General features: G+C 39.3%; 1 protein-coding gene across 11 annotated transcripts in view; it reads right to left on the bottom strand.

The window, feature by feature from the left end:
• Positions 1–21,446, bottom strand: part of FHIT (fragile histidine triad diadenosine triphosphatase) — a 1,482,405-nt gene that overhangs the window by 1,046,733 nt on the left and 414,226 nt on the right. For all 11 annotated transcript variants that reach the window (XM_082639705.1, XM_082639702.1, XM_082639708.1 and 8 more), the window contains one exon: positions 11,515–11,588. In XM_082639705.1, coding sequence (XP_082495831.1) covers positions 11,515–11,544 — 30 coding nt within the window. In that variant the 5' untranslated portion in view covers positions 11,545–11,588. The remainder of the gene's footprint in view (positions 1–11,514; positions 11,589–21,446) is intronic.

Raw genomic sequence — 21,446 nt, 5'->3', positions numbered from 1 at the left:
GATGACACGCAACTAACAAGCTCCATTTTGAGGCAGTAGATTCACTAAGAATGTAACCCCGGAAGGCAGCAGACACAGAAAAGCTCCTTTCATAACCCTGTCCTAGGCTAACCATGGCAGCAAAGCGCCTGAAAAACACTTTTGTTTCCCTGTACCGAGGATTTATCTCCACTAATGGCTGCAAACATGGATAACTTAGAGGAAGGTGGCCAAGGGCACTGCGATCCCCCATCATGATTATTTGAAGCAGGGGTTCTGCCCTTCTCTTAGGAGAAGGAAATAGGAGAAGCTGCCCACTATCTCAAAGGTCTGTGTCTTGCCCCATTTGCAAATCTATGGACATCCAGTACTTCCCCCCACCTCATACTTTGGTTTAGATGCTCAGACCTCCTTTATATAAGCAAAAACTCCGGAGCCAGGATGTCTAGGTTCAAATCCCAGCTCCACCATTTCCTAGTAACTGGCAAGTAATTTAACCCACCCATGCCTCAGTTTCCCCAACTATAAATTGGGATAACACTATACTAGCACATACCTTGCAGGGTTATTATGAGTGTGGATGTGTTAACATAACAATGTGTGAAGGACACTGTGTAGCATATCATCATTTCTTTACGAAGGAAGCCCTCTGAGTCTGAGATAGCTCAGCCTTATGAAGGAAAATTTACCTTTGCATATTCTACATTTCAGTCAAAGTGCACATCTCCCCATAAACTTCCCAGGGTTACGCCTCTAAGCCTTTGCTCACTATTCCTTCCTCTTTCCCCCACTGCCCAACCCTGCATGACCAAACCCCATCTATCCTCCAAAGCCCTCCTTCAACTCCACCTCCACCAGGAGTCTTCCCTGCCATTCAGTTGCAATGAATCCCTTCAGTCTTGGCATGCCCATGGTATTTCCACAAACAAATGCCTGTTATATTTCCTGTTCTAGACTGACAGCTCCTTCTGATCATAATCTGTGAGTAACTGGCACATAGTAGGCACTCAATGAACATTTGGTGAATAAGTAGATGTCTGAGTAAAAAATTTGCTCTGTATAAATGAGTAGCTTTATACCATGGTTATGCTAGATACTACTTAATGAGAAGGGAAGGAGAATCATTTCCTAAGGACTTTCATGGTGGCTTTGGCCCAAACTGAGAGTTCCATTTAACTTGTCATTGACTTAGGCTCACAAATCAAACCCGCAGGAGGATTTGTCAATAACCATATTAGTCTTCTAGGACTGACATAACAAAATACCACAGAAGTGTACTTCTCAACAGTTCTAGGGGCTGAAAGTCCAAGATCAAGATGTCAGCACATTTGATTTCCCCTGAGGCCTCTCTCCTTGGCTTGCAGCAGGCCACCTTCTTGCTGTGCACAGGATTTCTTCTCTCTGTGGCTGCATCTCTGGTGTCTTTTCCTCTTTTTATAAGAACACCAGTCATATTGGATTAGGGCCTCACCCTTATGACCTCATTTAACCCTTATTACCTCTTTACGGGCCCTCCCTCTAAATACAGTCACATTGGAGGTTAGAGCTTCAACATACGAATTTTGGAGGGACAAAATTTTGTCCATAACAATAACATATATTCAAAACGTGAGTATTCTGGAAGTTACTTAAGTCCTCGGGAGATGGGAGGTCAGGGAAAGCATGCATAATTCATTGCTCCTTGAGGTGAGTCTTAATTGCATTCAGGCCCTGATTATACTAGCAAAACATTCAGCCAGTGGAAGCAGATTTGGCACTCAAATACACACTGCCTTATTTAGATGAAAAACTCAACTCTCTTCAGAATTTGTGGGATTCAGTTGGGGGGCCCAGATACTCTTCCCTTAGAGGCAGAAGAACATCAGCACCCCTGGCAACATCCACAATAACACTGGCTGCTTTTAAAGCTACAGCCTCTCCCCAAAACACGTAGAAATTTCCAGCTAAACCCTTGTGCATTTTCTAGGATAAGGCTCACTTCACTCCTTCTAGGATACAATTTATCCGAATCCTGTCTTTCTGAATACAGGCACAGAGCTTTACATAGCCCTGGAAATCCCAACCAGGTTCTCATGCCAGCATTCCTTTCTTAGGCATTTTCTCATTCTGATTGCTGTTACCAGCATATACAGTTACTACTAGATAGTTTAACTTTCTCACATTGTTTCAAATCACTAATTCCCAATTAGGCAGATCCCTCACATCAATCCATAAGTTAATGGCCCCCATGGTGTTTGTTCATAGCCCTCTCCTAAGACACTTAATACTTTTTACCTGGTAGAATAATGATTTATAGACATATGTGTCTCTCTTGCCAGATTTTTGAACTTCTTAAGGTTAGAATTGTGTTGGACCCATTGTTTCTTCCCAACCAGTGTCTAGCCTGATATGGCACACAGCAGTCACAGTAGGAGTTGCCTGTAGTTCACACAGACTTTTTGGGCATGCAATAGCAACTCTAAGCAGCTAAGTATCAGAAGCAACACATCACAAAGTCATCCAGCTCCATTATGGGTGAAGTCAACACCTTAGAGAGACCAAATACCTCTCTCCATTTTTAATCCAAAGCTTCTAGTCAGTTGACCCAGAAACTCCCCACACCTCTACCATGACTTACCAGTTTGTCTAAAATAATAAAGAGGAAAATGAGAGGCTATTAGCTCCACTTCCATTCTCCAGTCAATCACCATTCTAAATTATTAATCAGTTGAAGTATTGCCAAGAAATATTCAGGCCCTTTTCCAAAAGTATAAAGTAGTCATTTTTCAAGTGAACAATTAACCAGTTTATTCATCTAGAAGTCACAGAATTTATAGAAAAGCTGATTCCTTCCCTTTTTTTGTCTTTTTTTCTTCCTTTTGGACGCTGCAGGAGGTAAGAGAGATATAGATGAAACTCAAATATAGCTTCCTTTCCTTCACTCATTTATTGACTTGGCGTTACAGAATCCAAGTTTATAAAAGGTGTTTTAAAATATTTCCTGACCATAAGCATCTGTAACACTGTCCCAGTAGTATGACGCTCCTGACTAATCATTGCTGGCAAGGACAAAGTGATCAATTGTCACCACCCTTTCTTCTGCATGATTGATTTGGTAAAGTACAGGCATAACTCATGATTTCATGGAGTTTATATTCTTGGGGAGGAGACAGTCAAAAAAGAAGGTAAACCAAAAAATAAATAAAACAGCAGTGGTAACTTTTATAAAAGAAACAAAAAGGGGCTAAGAAAAGGAGAAGATGTACCTTAAGTAAGATGTTAGTAGTGGGACTCATAATCGATGGATCAGAAGAATTCTGAAACTGGGGACCTAGTATGTAATCAAATCCAAGGTATGAAAGTGGAATGGAGAATTTTTAAAAGACATTTATTTCTAGTTACCAACTGACCTCAGAGACTCCAAATTTCTAGGGCATCTACTTCTCTTTTATTTTAGTCACGTGTTATTTCACTACTATTATCACAATTTCTTAGGGGTAATTTTCTGAGCAAGAGATATAGTGTGCAATTGGCGTTGTCAGTCTCATCTGATGCTCATTAACCTTCCCAACTTTTATGTAAGTGATGTACGTTTAAAGGGAGTGTGGTATGTAGCTAAAAAAAATTTTTTTTCTTTTATCCTTTTTGGCTTTTTTTTTTTTCCCCCGAGGGAAGGTGAGCAACAATATTTAGTTTCAACTATATCTTTAGAAGGTTGCTTAGGCATATTTTGATAGCCTTGTCAATGAGAGTGGAGTTCTGGACAATTAAATATCCTTTAATTTTTAAGTATATACTCTGGGGTACATGACCTTCCTAGGTCCTAGGGACCTTTTCTTTGGGAGGCTCAATACAATATTATATATGATACATTACAATAAATAAGTGTTCGATGAAAAATTTTTGAGAAGATTTTTGTATTTTTGCATTTGAAATCATTTGGTTACAAACAATTTGGTTTATTAAATTTTAAAATTGGTTAAAATTTCTCAACAATCATCATGCAATTCAGACATTCTTAAGAAGTGAGAAAAGCAAACTCATAAAATGTCTCTAAACATAGACTCTTTATAATTACTAAATTTAGTAATTAATAGCAATAGCACAATGTTCTATTTTGTTGACATTTTATTAAATATCTAATTGTCCTGACTCTGCAATTTCTACATACTTCAAATTCAAAATCATTTTCTTTCCCTTTTAGTTCTCAATATTTTTCTAAGCCCTTGAAAAATGCATTGGCCCTAGTCATTAGGCCCAGGTGTCTAAAGGTTAAAGAAGCTACAAAGTGTGTGTGCATCCCAGGGTCTCATAATAGTGGTGGTGATGCTGTGGGGGGTTATCCCCCCAAAAAACTAATGCCATTATAACCATGTATGATCCCAGGTAGCCTAAATGAATGTACCAAAATCCATTTAAAAAAAAAAAAAAAAAGCCTGCCCTGATTTTACTGTGATTTATGCACTTTCCTCTGAAGTTCCGCTCAGCTTCACTTATAAAGATCATCTTGCTTCTCTAGCAAATTCTCATACCTTAGGGCATAAGAATCACCTAGAGTTCTGGTTAAAAATGGAGACTCCTGGGTCCTATCTCCAAAGAATCTCATTTATAGATCTAAGTGGAGCTCAGAAATCAGAGTTTTTAACCTTCTGAAACCCTGAAGTGTTTATTGGTTGCTAAGTCGTTGGTTGATGCCTTGTGGTTGATGATAAGAGCTGCTGGATCAGTTGAATTGAAATGCTGGACGAGTCGAGTCAATTTAGGCCAGGCTCTGTCAACCCTGGCTCATAATAGAATAACCTGGAGAGCTTTTAAAAACAGTTACCCCCAAGGATTCTGATTTATTTGATCTGGGGTGGAGCTTGGGCACTGGTATTTTTTAGAGCTACCATGCAAACAAATCAAACAGCCTAATTATCATAGGCCATGATAGCCTAAGGGTATCAGCTCTCATAGGGATTAACTCACCCATTGAGGTGATGCTAAGGCCTAAACCTCCTAAAATGAAAACACAGCAGCAGAGATTTAGCAAAACTAAAACCCATCCAGACCTCTTATTCCCAGTTTGTTTCAGCCTCAACACACCCAAGTCGGCCTTAGAGCTACAGCACAAAAAGGTGAGCCCTTTACTTTGGTTTTCATCTCCTGGCAGAATGATTTAGTAGCTCTATTATAAAAGCAACTCCATTATCATTACAGTGTTTGAATTATAAACGAAACCAAAAAAGATGCAGAAGGAACAGTCCTTTAATCAAAACTGTAAAATAGAACAATTTCTGGCTGCACTTAAAAGCAAACTCTGAAATATTAAGAGTAAACTCTCCAGCCCTTTGATTCCTGCCTCTTTCCTGTAAGAGCGACACTACACATTTTTTCAATTAAGCAGTTTGACAACCTGAAGAAACTTACAGTGCATGACTTAATGAGCATATACTGTATGCATGGTAATCGGCAGGCTGACAGTTTGCTCATTTCAAACGGACAAGAGAGCACTACACGTTAGTAAAAAGGTTTTTTGGGGGGGCCTCTTTTCATTAAGTAAGCTTTACAGTTAAAGAACATTCTAACCGTATTGGCAAAGCTGTCACTAGTGGTCCCAGGGTGACCTTACTCTCTGTCACTCTCCAAGTCCTCAAGTCTTGACCAAGAAATTATTTTTTAAAAAACAAAACACAAACACAAAATATAGACATTCTGATGCTCTCAGGGGTATGTGGAGCCTTCTGAGTCATGACTCTCTCTGTGATTTCACATAACACAAATTCTAACCCAGTGTGTGCTGGTTCTTCACAATGACAGCTTTATAAACTGGAATACTTCTTGGAAATAATACCAATACTGTTAAACTCTTCCATATTTTAGAAGCAGTGTAATGTAGTAGAAAAACCATGGGCTTTGGTGACGTAGAGATAGGGGTTCAAGTTTTGACTAAAACCTTTATACGTGGCGTTAGTCAAGTGACATCACTTCTCTGGGGCTCAGCTGCCTAACTTATGAAACACAGACAGTAACATCTACTTTGTATGGAGAAGACTGTAAAAATGCTTCACGGTTACTGACAACATAGTGGCACTTAAATAAATAGTAACTAGATGACCCATAGAAGTTCAGACTCTGGAGTTTTAACTAAGTTAGCTACAGTCAGACTCCTTAGATTTCTACCATGAACCTTTATTGGAGTTATATAAAGACAACAGTAAACTAACATTTATGTACCAGTGTGTCTCAATCATTCCTACCAAGATTCTGAAAGGTAGATGTTATTACCCCATTTTTATGAAATCTCAAATACAGGAAGGGATCTTCAAGATCACATGAGAAATTTCTGACATGTTTTAACATTTCTGATCATAAGAATATGCAACTTCCTGTGTTTCCCTCTTTGCTCTGCCTGCCAGACAACCCAAGAGTGAATTTATGTGCTTAGTATATATTCGCAACCCTGTCAGCAACAGTGACTGGTGGATTTCTTTTCTGATTTTCTATGTATATTTTATTAATCTTATTTTAAATTGGTTATAAACCATCACAAATGAGGTACTATTTCTTAGCTAGCTAATAAAGAAGCTAGTAATAACTAGGATTTGTGTCACGTGATTCCAGGCTAGGGACCCTCACATATATTTGACATACAGATATCCACACTCTCCAACTATGCTTTTTTTCACTTGTGTTGAGCTTTGATTCCACAATTTTACAAAATGGTTGTTAGCCTAAAGTGACGAGTCACCTGTGTCTCTTGATGCAAAATTGAGATAGTCCTCAAAAAATTCTAGACTCAAAAATACTTAAAGTAATCTCATTGGAATTTTACCAGGTATATACACTAATTTATAATTCTTATCTTAATGTAATAACCTATTTATTATTATCAAACACTAACTCTGGTAATACCTTTTGTCTTAAAGTTTAATTTCTCTGATATTAATATAGGCACTCTAGACTTCTTATGCTATTTCCATGGTGTATCTTTTTCCACCAATTTACTTTAAACTTAACTGTATTTTTATATTTAAAGTTTATCTTTTAACAGAAAATAGTTGTTTTTTTAATCCATCCTGATAAACTCTGATTTTTAATTAAAGTATTTAGTCCATTAACATTTAATATAATTAAATATGATTAGCATGATATGTTTGCATTTAGAGCTACAATTTCATTGTTTGGTTTCTGTTTGCCCCCTCTGTTTCTTGTTCTCTGTTCTTTCCTGCATTCTTTTGGGATCATTTTAAAGGTGTTTAGGATTCTACTTTATCTATTGGATTTTTAGTGATAGTTCTAAAGCAGTAAAATATACATTCTTGACCTTTCACAGTCTACTTAGAGTTCACTTCATACCACCTCATATAAAATCGAAAACCATGCAACTGTATAAGTCCATTTACTATGCACTCCCCTCATTATTTATGCTATAATTGTCCTATGTATGACATCTACAAACAGCACATTATAAGCACCACAAGGCAGTGTTATGGTTTGGCTTTAAAAAGTTCTGTGTATTTTAAAGACACTGAGATGAAAAAAATACTCTTTTATATTTACAATCTCTGACATTCTTCATTCCTTCCTGAAGATTTAAGATTCCATCTGGTGTTATCTCACTTCAGCCTGAATAACTTCCTTTAGCATTTCTTGTGATGTAGGTCTGCTGGCAATGAATTCTCTTAGTTTACTTTTATCTGAAAATGTCTTTAATTAGCCTTCATTCTCAAGGGATATTTTCACTATATATAGATTTCTGGGTTAACAGGGTTTTTTTTCCTCTGTTCAAAAATATCATTTTAGTTTTTCTAGACTCTGTAGTTTCTGATGAGAAGGTAGTGCTAATTTAAAGCACTGTTTCCTGGAAGGTAACCTGCCATTTTTCTCTGGCTATTATCAAAATTTTCTCCTATTGTTGGTGTCCAGCGGTCTGAATACGATGTGCACAGGCATAGTTTTCTTCAAATTTATCCTGTTTGAGGTCCACTGACTTTCTTGATCTGTAAATGTATGTGTTTCATCAAATTTAAAAATTTTTGGCCATTATTTCTTCAAATATTTTTCTGTCCCATTCTCTTTCTTCTCTCCTTCTGAGACTCCAATTACTTGTATGTTAGACATTTTTACTTATGTCACACAGGCCCCTGAGGCTCTTTTCATTTTTTTCTGTTCAGTTTTTTAAATCTTTTTCTTTCTGTTCTTCAGAAAGAAAATTTCTACTGCTCTATCTTTAGGTTCACTGACACCTTCTTCTGTTACTTCCAATGGATGTAAGCTCAGTCAGTGAATTTTTATTTCAGATATTGTATTTTTCAGTTCTGGAATTGCCATTTGGTTCTTTCCTATAGTTTCTATTTACTATGTTTTTACTCATTATGAGTGTATCTTTCTGTCCTCGTTGAGTATGGTTATAATAGCTGCTTTAAAATCTTGGCTAATTCCTACCTTTGGGTCATCTTGGAATTAGTCTCAGACTAATGCCTTTTCTCTTCAGAAGGGGTCGTCACATTTTCTTGGTTCTTCATTATGCTATGTAATTCAGGGTTGTATCATGGGAATGTATGAATGTGAATATTATGGAGTAAAGACTCTAAAATCTGTTAGACTTCTTTGAAGAGCACTGGTTTGTTTTAGCAGGCAATTAATTCGGTTATACACAAATTGAAAACCATCTCTTGGGTGGCTGCCCCACACGTTCGTGGTTCAGGGGTCAGTCAAAACTTTGGGTAGTATTTATACATTGAGTTGGGAGCCTCCCCTGTCTTCCTCTCTCCTTTCCAGAATTCTAGCTTCATTTTCCAGTGGCTGTCGTTGCCCTAAACCCTGTTCTTTGGGTCTTCAAACCAAAAAGAATGTGGTTTTTCTACTGGAATTAGTCACCCCAAGTGACATTAATTAACCTCAACATGTCCTCAGTCGAAAAGCTGTAAAATGGGGAACTCACTCTGCACTGGCCCCTGCTTCCAAGTGTTGAATCTCAATTCCCTTTCAGAATCTACCTGCTTATTTTTACTCTCTAGGGCTTTCAGGTAATATTTCCCCCATACTTTATAGTTGCTATCTGTGAAAATGCCAGGTTCAGTAGAGTTCACTTAGCCATACGAGAAATGGAAACAAGTAAAAACATATAGGAAATATTCCTTTGCATTTAGCACTTTCTCTCCTCAAAATACTTAACCTCCATTCATTACTTCACCTAGTGATATTGGGTTTTGGTTTTAACTAGAAACATAAGTCACACTCAGAGTTTCCTTGATCATCCTGCCAAATACATGAGAAGACTTGGAATGAAAGTACAGCATAAAGTTAAATGATAAAATATAAAACATCAATCAGATCTGGCTCTTACACTGGCAGCATGTAATCTCAAAGTAATGAGGCTTGTACAGGATCATGACTACCAAAGATTATCTACATGGTACTTTGCCACGTTATTTATTTTACCTTAGTTTTTTGGTCTCAGATATCTCTATATCTTGCCTCACTGAAAACTGCAATAGGTAATATCCTAAGAGAAACAGAATATTGAAAATGATATCCTTAAACACCAATACGGAATTCATAAGTGCACATTTCCTGCTGATAATAGTTCTTACCATTTTTTGAGTTTCTGTACACCAGGTATCTTGCTAATCATTTTATAAAAATTGTCATTTAATCCTTTACAACCATTCTATGAGGTAGTTCCTATAATTAGCCTCATATTACGGAGGAGGACATCACAGCTCAGAGAGGTTAAGTGAGTTAACTGAGATCACACAGCAAATAGCAGAAATCTGAGTCAGTCTTTTTTTTTTTTTTTTTTTTGCGGTATGCGGGCCTCTCACTGCTGTGGCCTCTCCCGCTGCAGAGCACAGGCTCCGGACGCGCAGGCCCAGCGGCCACGGCTCATGGGCCTAGCCACTCCGCGGCACGCAGGATCCTCCTGGACCAGGGCATGAACCCGTGCCCCCCGCATCGGCAGGCGGACCCGCAACCACTGCGCCACCAGGGAAGCCCTGAGTCAGTCTTTTTAAAGAAAAGAAACAGCAAAGTGTGGGGCTTTGGAATCAACAAGCACATGCCTTTTACTATGAGGAGAGAAAAGAGAAGTGTTTCTAAGCAAAGAGAAGTAAGTGGAGCTCTTAAAACTCAAAGTTATAGCCTATAATTCCTCCTTCCACTAATTATTAATATTAAAATGCCCCTCTTTCAGACATATATATTTCATATTGACAGCTTTCATGTTAAAAAGAGCCTTGCTTCAGGGCTCAAAAACACTAAACAGAACCATAACATAAGGATTGAACAATTCCATGCAAAGCTCATAGTAAAGAAACACGTAACACCAGGGTTCCATTTCAGCTCATTTCATTTACTGTCCTTAAACCTTCTGCATCTTCCAGAAAAACACTCGAGAGGAAGGTGATTCACCAGAAAGAAATCGGGCACATTAAGAAGTGAAGATGCCTGACTCATCCCTCCATAATCTGCATTTGGTGAGTATTTCTAGAAAATATAGCAATGTGTCACAGTCCTACAAATGTGAGGGGCAGTCTTTTGCATAAATCCATGAGTTTCAAGCAACTGTGGAACGAGAGAGAATAGAAAACAGGGCCAAGAGTAAGTAAGCAGACAATGTAAAGTGGAAACAGGAGACTGGGTCTTGACTGAAAGTATACAAAATCTTTGTGTTCTGACACATGGGGCTATTCAATATTTATATTTATTACACATGCTAAATTGTCTGTTGAGACCTCGGAATGGGAGATACTATGAGGGGAGTACAGATGAGAAGGGATGAGAGAAAAGGAGAGGGGTATACACAAATGAGTTCTAGGGAGGGATTAAATGAACACTGTCCACTGACATCATCAAAACTGAGGAAGTTTTGCCACATTAGCACATTCCCTTCCTTTATTGCTATTTTTTTAATGTATATTAAACTTATCCAGTGAAACCATCCAAAGACATACAAAGAAGAGTAATTATTTTGCCCTATCCTCAGGCCTTTTTATAAGATTTATTCTTCACTGTCCCAGCAAATGCCACTAGGATTTCCTCTGACCAAGAACAATCCCTTGCTATTTCAGGAGATACGTTTCATATCAGTGTGTCCTCCTGCTACTACTAACGTCATTTCATCTCCACGATCATTCTCAAAACCATGCAAAGCATAACAACTTGTCTTTGGAACTGCTTAACCTTACTTTTTATACATAAAAATTATTAAATATGTGTAACTGTCTGGTGGAAGGTAGAATAATATAATAGCATGTCAATCAGGTAACGGTAAAGCTACATTTCACGAAAGGGAAGGTAATGCTTTCTCCAGAAAGTGAAGTTATCACTTCTTTATTTAACTGACATAATATTTATACCCCAAGTTTTAAATGGCAGCTACAAATAGAAGTCAGGAGAGGGTAAATTCTCTAAGAAAATTGAGCCCCCAAATTTTACCATTTTAAGAGTTCTATTTTATATGTACATAGAAATCTTACTACTATTATAAGGATACCCATAGTTGGTCAGTTATACTTAACTCTATGAAAAATTGTTAAATTAAGTAAACTCTACCTCTCTGAATACTCTTACCTCCTCAGAGCGCTCAACAGCAGGGTGCATGGAGTTTTACAGAGGGTCTTGGCAAGCAGGCAGTCCTGGGATACCTACACCATAAACGAGAAATCCAGATGATCATTTCTGCAGTGATCTAGACGGCTTATAGTACAACTTCATTAGAGACATTCACCGTGATAACTGAGCGAGCATGACAGCATTGGTACTGTTAAAAGGGTAGAATAAAGGCACATGGGGGGCTTCCCTGGTGGCGCAGTGGTTGAGAGTCCGCCTGCCGATGCAGGGGACGCGGGTTCGTGCCCCGGTCCGGGAGGATCCCACATGCCGCGGAGCGGCTGGGTTCGTGAGCCATGGCCGCTGGGCCTGCGCTCCGCAACGGGAGAGGCCACGACAGTGAGAGGCCCGCGTACCGCAAAAAAAAAAAAAAAAAAAAAAGGCACATGTGCAAATTCTAAGTATTGTCATTACTCTGCACAAGAGAGATCACGATTCAAGAGTGGCTTAAGTGACTCCTACAAGATCACATAAAGTAAGGAGCAGAATGGTGCTTTGACATTCCATCTTCCCATTTCTAGTCCTGGGCTGTTCTGGCTGCATTATTATTTGCCCTTCCTCAGAGCCAGCCAGTCCTGGCACAGGAGTTTTCCATTTTGCATAAAGATGAGGCCAACCCAGAAGTCAGTAGGAAGAGTACTTCTCTGGTTTTGTGGCGGTCTGTACCGAAGCATCTGTCTGAAAGGTATTTTATGGGTCAATCTACTTCCTTTCCTTTGAAACCTTGGTGTCCATGAGAATCTGAGGGAAACTGACAGTGGAAGGAACAAGGGTTTTTGGTCCTACTGACCTGAGTTTGAATTCTAGTAATACATTTACCATCTCTGTGTCTTATACAGCTGCTGAACTTCACTGAGCCTCTCTTTTCACTTCTGTCAAATGGGCATAATAATATATCAAGGGTATATCTATCGAGAGAGTAATTTTTTTAAATTTATTTATTTTTCGCTGTGTTGGGTCTTCATTGCTGCACGCTGGCTTTCTCTAGCTGTGGACAGCGGGGGCTACTCTTCGTTGCAATGCACGGGCTTCTCATTACGGTGGCTTCTGTTATTGTGGAGCATAGGCTCTAGGGCACCCAGGCTTCAGTAGATGTGGCGCATGGGCTCCATAGTTGTGGCTTGCGGGCTGTAGAGCACAGGCTCAGTAGCTGTGGTGCACGGGCTTAGTTGTTCCACAGCATGTGGGATCTTCCCAGACCAGGGCTCGAACCCATGTCCCCAGCATTAGCAGGCAGATCCTTAACCACTGCGCCACCAGGGAAGCCCCGAGAGAGTAATTTTTTTAAATGAGGATAAAACATCAGATAGCACAGGGGACAGGGAGAAGTGGGCAATCATCTGCTGCATATTTTGAAAGAAGATCCGAAAGGATTGGCAGTGGACTGAGGGGAGGAAGATAACACCTAATTCCTTGATAATACATAGAATTAAATTAGAAACCATAACAATTTAACTTACTGATCATCAGAAGCAGTAATCTTCTCAAATGCCAGACCAGACAAAGATAGTGGCAACATACGTAACAGAGAATAAGTAACCAGGATGTATAAGGAACTCCAAAAATCAAGAACAAAGATGAACAAACATATAAAAAAAATGGTGGTTCAAAGAAGAAATCTCAATGGACAAAGAACGTAAAAAAAAGCTCAGACTCACTAGAGGAAAACACATATTAAAATAATGGAATTCCATTTTTCTTTTACTAGAATAGTAAACATGGAGAAGACAGACAAAATTCAGTGTTGTCCAAGAGGTGGAAAAAAATAGCATAATACTCTAGCTTACTTCTGGCCGAATCATGAATTGGTATCATCCTGGTGAGCAATTTTGTTATATTTATCAAAAGTAATACTACATATATCCTACAGCTTACTGATTCTCATTGCAGGGTATACAGGGCTCAAGCAACATGGACACAAGGAGACATCTACTAAAAAGATTATTGCAGTGTTTTTTTGTTTTTGTATAGCAAAACTTGGAAATGACCTAAAAGTTGCATTGGAAAGGGAATAGGCAAATAAAATGTGCTATATTTATAGGATGGAATATTATGCAGCTGTTAAAATCAATTGATTTTATAGGCATCAATACAGATAAATTTCATAAATAGTTACATTAAAAAAGCAACAAGAAGGAAAGATTTAAACGTAAAATATTTAAACAAAATAGTATATATTGGTTGTTGGTATATATATGCGTGTACATAAAAATATAAACAATAGACTAGTTAAATATTACATCCTAAATTTATGGTAGGGAATTTTCAGCAGGAGGTACAGGCAGCTGAGAGAGTGAAGGGTGGAAGGAAAACAGGATATGGTAGTTAAAAGAGAATTTAGTTTCATCAATAATTTCTTTAAAAAGAAACAAACCAGAAGTAAATCTGACTAGACATAAACAGATGCTCCTTTTTAGATAGTAGAAATACAGATGCTTATTATACTACCTTTTGTGCTTGTCTGTATATTTAAATTTTTCTCAAAGGAAGTAAGAAAAAAGGGAGGGAGGAAAGAAGGGAGGGAGAGAGGGAGAGAGGGAGGGAGGGAGGAAAGGAGGAAGTAAGTTAGCTCATCATCAGTTCCGGTGTGCACTTAAACTGGTCACAGATGGTTGGTTTCTTTAAGGATGGATCTCAAAACTGTTTTCATAATCAGTGAGAAGGATAGCAATTCCTCCCAGGTTGGCTCAGCTCAGAGGACTGAATTTAAGTTCAGCCAGCAGAGGGAACCATCTGTCATCTGGAAAGACACTCAGCCCTCATCTAGGAGAACCCGTTCAGCACACACCAGTGCCTCTGGAACCAGGGGGAAGAGGGAACATGCATTTACAGACAAAGTAAACTGAGAGCACACCACGGACATCTTTTCAACCTTTCTAAAAGGTTCGTTGTAATTTTACAGAATCAAGGGAACAATACGCTTGATTAGTTCTTCAGCTGACTTAACAATTTTGCTTTTTCTGTTTCTCTCCTTGAAGCAAGTTTGCCATTAAACTTATATTTTCTAGGGCTTGAGATTAGATTCTTCCCCCTCCAAAAGAGAATTTTTGTTTTAAAATAAAAGTTAGCTTTAAGACAATTCATTTTTGCCAGTAATACCAAAAGACGCTTGTTGAGGCGAGGAGGTCATTCTTTAAGGAGGCTACAATTGTAAAGAATGTTCCGTCTCTTCCTGGAGGGAGAATCTGTGGAGGAAAAAAGCTTGCAGGAAAGTTCAGTAATCATGAAGTAAAAGCCCCAAAAGACTTCCTCCTGGGCCAATACTGTGTTTAAAAATGCCTTATCTGTACACTTCCTTGAGAGACCTTAAGGCCTTGAAGAAGCAGTTAGTCAAACCCTTAAAGGAAAATCTGGCAATCCTCCTATCTTTACATAATGCAGCCAGGAGGCAAAGGGCACCAATTCAAGGCCAGATATGCCTCAATTGCTTCGCCCCATCACAGCCCTGATATTTAAATTTCATCCTTTTATGTGTGTCACCCTACAGATGGGATTTGGGTTGGTTTCTAACAATAAAACAAACAAGGTAGAAAGGGAATGTTATGAATAAGTTACCAATGTGCTATTTTGTGCCTTTGAATTTGGATGATGATAAACATGATTCTGCACATGGAAACTAGACTTTTCAGAACTACTACACAGAATCATTTAATTTGTCTGAGTAAGTACTTACAATAACGTGGCTGCTCTGCACTGCAAAAAACATTGGATTTTCAAATGAAAAATGAAATATGTGATAACTCCTTATAAATGGAACTGCAGCAAAGGACATTCAGTAGCAGATCCTTTTGAGATACTAAAACAAAATAAGTTGGATTTAACATGAGAAGGATGAGAAGGAGGTAAAGAGGGCTAGAGGATGGCCTTCTGGGGAGAGAGAATACAACATTCAAAGGCAGAGTATATAGTGTCTTCATTGTTATTGAAAGTCGGTGCAAATTGTCCATTGAATGGACCATTTTAATTGAACAACTATGTATCCAATACCTACTATGCACCAGGCACTGTGCTGAGTCCTGGGACATAACAGTAAGCAAGACAGATATGAATCCATGCCCTCAGTCTTTCCTCTCGATACTTATTCCTCTTTGAAAACTGCACTAAAGTCAACATTCGCTTTGTAAACCAGTAAATTCCATCTTCAGTTTTGATCCCAAAGAGAGTCTACCAGCATGGAAAAACTGTAATGCTTTCTCTGGTCAGACAATGAAGGCTACATAAGCTAGTAATTCCCTTTCTGCCTTAGGGGTCAGGAAACCTACAACCAAATTTAGTTCTCTCACTCCATGGACCTACCAACATATACTAGTAAAGATGGTCACATTTCTGTCTTATGGTTGTTTTAGTACTTGCACACTACCTTTGATTTAGTAAACAGCCTCAAAGTCTTTGGGAAGTTGGTAAAAGACGGGGAGGAAGGGAAAGTAAAAGAGGAAAATAAGGGAGTTTCTTGAGGTCCAAAGTGCCTTTTGCAGTTTTCACAGCACCTTACACAGATGCTGAATGGAAATTACTTAATAACTTTGCATTGATAAATGGATCAATGATGAATACAAAGCTTTCCTGGCTCAACTTGGGTTCCATTATGGGGGATGGGAGGAAGTGAAACTTACTTCTCTCTAATCTCCAGTTTGAAAGGGAAAGCTCAAAACAGTAGCTGAAAAGTTTAGCATGACTGTCACCGTGAAGCAGCTCAATAACCAAACAGAAGAGCCATGGTGACCACAAGAAGAGAGGGGTAAGAGAATTTTAAGGTATCCTTAGAGATTTATTTCAGGCAATGAGGTCCTTGTAATATAGAACATTACTCTCTCTTACTCTAGTGCTAGTCAAAACAAGAGAAATGTCATAGTTTAAACTGATGTCTAAGTAACAGGGAAAAATGTTAAGGTTCTTTATGACAAAATGGAAATATATTTGCAATTCTATTTCCTGATGTTCTCTCACTTATGTTGGGGAAAAAAACTGTTAGTCCTTTTGCTTTAAAACTCCCCATCGGGAAAATTAAACTATAATCTATCTGGTTAACTCCAGGAAGAGGAGGAATAAATTTAAAAGAAGTTTAGAAGACACCCACTTTATCAATATCAGAGCACTGTGGAGTTCAGTCTTTTTCATAGCTAAATCCATCCCATTCACACAAGAAAACAACAAATGTTGTATTCAAGGAGGTATTAAAACATCTCATCCCTGTTGTTAGCTCAACATATTAATGAGACTTTCTGAATTAATCTCTGATCACAAACTGTCTGTTGATGTGATATAACTGCAGTAAATAGTGTACAGCTTGCTTCAAGTAGCTAGCTAAGACCAGTTTCACGATGCTTCAGTTCTTTGACAGGTAGAAAATTAAATCATTTCTGTATTCACCAAAGATTAAATCATTTCTGGGGGCTTCCCTGGTGGCGCAGTGGTTGAGAGTCCGCCTGCCGATGCAGGGGACACGGGTTCGTACCCCGGTCCGGGAGATCCCACATGCCGCGGAGCGGCTGGGCCCGTGAGCCATGGCCGCTGAGCCTGCGCGTCTGGAGCCTGTGCTCCGCAACGGGAGAAGCCACAACAGTGAGAGGCCCGCGTACCGCAAAAAAAATAAATAAATAAACAAACAAACAAATAAATAAATAATTTCTGTATTCTCCTAAGACTGAATCATTTCTATATTCCTCAGAAACTCTTCAATACTAACAAGTACATCACTTCCCCAACTAGTTGATAAACTGAAAAGAAAATATTATTATGGGATGGTACTTGAGGAAATAGTTAAAAGGGGAAACTCAGAAAACAAGATTGTGAAGATGTATGATGAGGAGATTGTCAAAACGGCAAGGTGAGGGAAGGAAGGAGTTGTAGCTGAATAATGTATGTTTTTAAAAGGTAAGCTATTCCTTAAAGCAATTACCAAAATGTGAGAGTTCCTTTCATGGTTCTCAACCTTATACTCTGAAAGGGAACTTCTTATAATGCAAGACTAAGAGAGCCAATTACTTCAGCACCAAGCTACATCCTAAATCTCTGGACTTGGCAGTTCAAAAAAACTCTTGGAAAGTGTTCTTATAAAATCTTCACTAACAGCTCTGACTTTATAAATGTAGATTCTAAAAGGATGAATGAAAACTAACCAATTAGATAGCAAAGTAGAGAAGAGAGAGCACTGAATAAAAGACCTACCAGCGTTTCAGTTATACCTCCATGACTAACTAGCTCTGAGACTTAGATCATATTTATAATAAAAATCATAATCATGAAAAATTAATAATCACACAGCACATAGTGTGCCAAGAGCTTCCCATACATTATCTAATGTAATTCTTATTACAACCTGAGGAACTTTCATGGAGTTGAGTAGCTTCTCCAAGACCACCCAGCTGCTTTGAGTGGTGGGATCAGGATTCGAACACAAACCTCTCCAACCCCAGAGCCCAGCCTTTAACGATCCATTCTGCAGACAAGTTCAGTCACTGTCTAAGATGATATAAAAGGCTTCTATCAGCAATGAGGTACTAAAATTTATGAGGCAACATAGGATAGTGGGAAAAGCTCAGGTTTTGAAGTGACTTGTGGCCCAGGAGAGCAGCTTCTTCTCTAAGCCTTGGATTCTCAGATAACACTACTTACTTTACAGGCTGTCCTAAGGATTAGAGACAATACTAGAGCTACTAGCCCACAGTAATAATAATGATAGCTAACATTAACACAATGTTTACTATGTGTCAGGGACTAAGCCTTTTTCACACAGTAAATCATGCAGTCACAATGACTTAAAGAATACTATCATTTTTATTCCTGTTCTACAGATGCGGAAACAGAGGCAAAGACAGTTACCAGACCTAAATCACAGTTACTAAACTGCAGATCTGGGATTCCAATCCAGACAGAATGACTCACTCAACGAATCATACATATTGCATATTGGACACATACTGATACATGAAGGACCTCTGCTGTTTCCCAAAATCTGTGTTAATCTCACCCAGAGTTCAAGATAAGTTCAGGAGAAGAGAACAATCCATATGGACATCCAGAAGGTCTGCCTATTTCTGGCAGTCAGCCAATTATACTTAAAAAAGAAAACAAAACAAACAAAAAAAAAAACCTTGACTTCAATAGGAACTAGCTAGAGAGTGACACATCACATATATCATAGATATGTATACACATATATGGCTAAGCTTTTCTTTGTTCTGTTTCCTGGCTGATTGCTCCCTTCATGTTGATATCCTGTTGCTTTCGTTTTACTTATAAAACCACCAAAGTTCCATAAAAGTTACTTTTCTGCCTTCAACCTGGGAGAAATTCAGTCTCTTAGTCTTCTAAAACATTATTTTAATAACATATTTTATTTAACCTAGTATATAAAAATATTATTTCAACATGTAAGTAATAAAAAATTAACAACATATTTTACATGTTTTATATGAAGTACAATATTCAAAAATCTTAATAGGTTTTACATTTACAGCCCATCTCAAGTCAGACAAGCTATGTTTCAATGCTCAGTAGCCACATGTTGCTAGTGGCTACCATAGTGGACAACACAGGCCTAGAGTGACTGGCTTCCTGGCTGGTATTTCTAGGTCTCTTTTCTTGGGCTGGTCAAAGTCCCCAGAAAAGTGTCTTTCAATCTCGTGCCTAGCTGCCATTGTTCTGGGATTTAAGTGTGGGGAAGAGTGGAAGCCCCATTATGCAGACTTTCACTTAATCCCCCTGTTTTCGTCACCATAGCTCTGTCCTCAGCTATGCCCAGTGACCCCAGTCACAGATCCTGTGCTTCACCCCCCTCCAGCCTTCCTTCTGGGGAGTGGAGGAAGGGTGAGAGGGACAGCTCCCAGGCTATGCAAGTTAGGCAACGACTCTGGGGATCTAATATTATTCACTGTTTTCTCAACATTCTTTTCGTATTCCTTTACTCTCACTTTCATAGATTTATAATGCCACTAATTCCTTAGATTTCACAATTTTTTCCTTCTAAATCGGTCTCTGGCCTTTTAAGGCAGCTTCTACAAATTACAGTTATCTTCCCAATTCTTTTTGTTCACGTGTCCCCCCCCCCTTTTTTTTTTTTTTGCGGTACGCGGGCCTCTCACTGTTGTGGCCTCTCCCGTTGTGGAGCACAGGCTCCGGATGCGCAGGCTCAGCAGCCATGGCTCACGGGCCCAGCCGCTCTGTGGCACATGGGATCCTCCCGGACCGGGGCACGAACCCGTATCCCCTGCATCGGCAGGCGGACTCTCAACCACCGCACCACCAGGGAGGCCCCCCTCCCTTTTTAATTAAACTTATTTTGAGATAATGTTGTTAGAAAAAAATACAGAGAGATTCCATGTACCCTTTACCCAATTTCTCCCAATGGTAACATCTTACAAGTCTACAGTACAATAGCACAAGCAGAATACTGACTTTGATACACTCAAGATACAGAATATTTTCATCACCATAGAGATCCGCCTACCACCCTTCTACAGTCACACCCATCGCCCTCCCACCTCACACTGCCTTAACCCTTGACAACCACAAATCTGTTCTTCATTTATATAATTATGTCACTTTAAAAACGCTATATAGGGCTTTCCTGGTGGTGCAGTGATTAAGAATCTGCCTGCCAATGCAGCGGACATGGGTTTGAGGACCGGTCCGGGAAGATCCCACATGCCACGGAGCAACGAAGCCCATGCACCACAACTACTGAGCCTGCACTCTGGAGCCCGTGAGCCACAACTACTGAGCCCACGTGCCACAACTACTGAAACCCGTGTGCCCTAGAGCCCATGCTCTGCAACAAGAGAAGCCACCACAATGAGAAGCCCGCACACCGCAACGAAGAGCAGCCCCCGCTCGCCACAACTAGAGAAACTCCACGTGCATCAGTGAAGACCCAACATAGCCAAAAATAAATTTTTTTGAAAAAAGAAGAAGGGCTTCCCTGGTGGCGCAGTGGTTGGGAGTCTGCCTGCCGATGCAGGGGGCGCGGGTTCGTGCCCCAGTCTGCGGGGGGGTCCCACATGCCGCGGAGCGGCTGGGCCCATGGGCCGTGGCCACTGGGCCTGCGTGTCCGGAGCCTGTGCTCCACGACGGGAGAGGCCACGGCAGTGAGAGGCCCGTGTACCACAAAAAAAAAAAAAGGAAGAAAAAAAAGAATGCTGTATAAATGGAATCATACAGTATGTAATCGTTGGGAATTACCTTTTTTCTCCCATAGCCTCAATCTCTGAAGGTTCAGTCAAGTAGTTAGTTCCACGTTATCAATAACTCATTGCTGCGTAGTGCTCTGCGGTTTGGATATACTACTGTTTCTTTAACCATTCACCCAGTACAGGTCATCTGTGTTGCTTCCAGTTTTTGGCTACTACAAATAAATCTACTATGAACATTCATGCACAGGTTTTATGAGAACATAAATTTTCAGTCCCTCAGGATAAATGCCCAGGAGTACAGTAAGTGAATGTTTAGTTTTATAAGAAACTGCCAAACTATTTTCCAGAGTACCGGTACCATTTCACATTCCCACCAGCAATATATGAGTAATCCAGTTTCTCTGCATCCTCATTAGCATTTGGTGTTATCACTATTTTTTTTTAAGCCAGTCCAATAGGTATATGGTGACATATCTCTGTGGTTTTAATTTACATTTCCCTGACAGCTAATAATATTGAACATATTTTGATGCACTTACTTGCCAGCTATAAAACCTCTTCGGTGAAATAGCTCTTCATGACTTTTGTCTGTTTTCTAATTGGATTGCTTGGTTTTTTTTTTTTTACCATTGTTTGAGAGGTCTATATATATTCTAGATACTAGTCCTTTGTCAGATTTATGGTTTGTAAATATTTTCTCCCAGTCTGTATCTGTCTTTTCATGCTCTTATCAGGGTCTTTTAAAGAGTAAAAGTTTTAATT

The sequence above is a fragment of the Mesoplodon mirus genome, assembly GCF_964341445.2.
Source record: "Mesoplodon mirus genome assembly, chromosome: 12".
Lineage (NCBI taxonomy): Eukaryota > Metazoa > Chordata > Mammalia > Artiodactyla > Ziphiidae > Mesoplodon > Mesoplodon mirus.
This window is presented reverse-complemented; position numbering and strand designations above follow the sequence as displayed.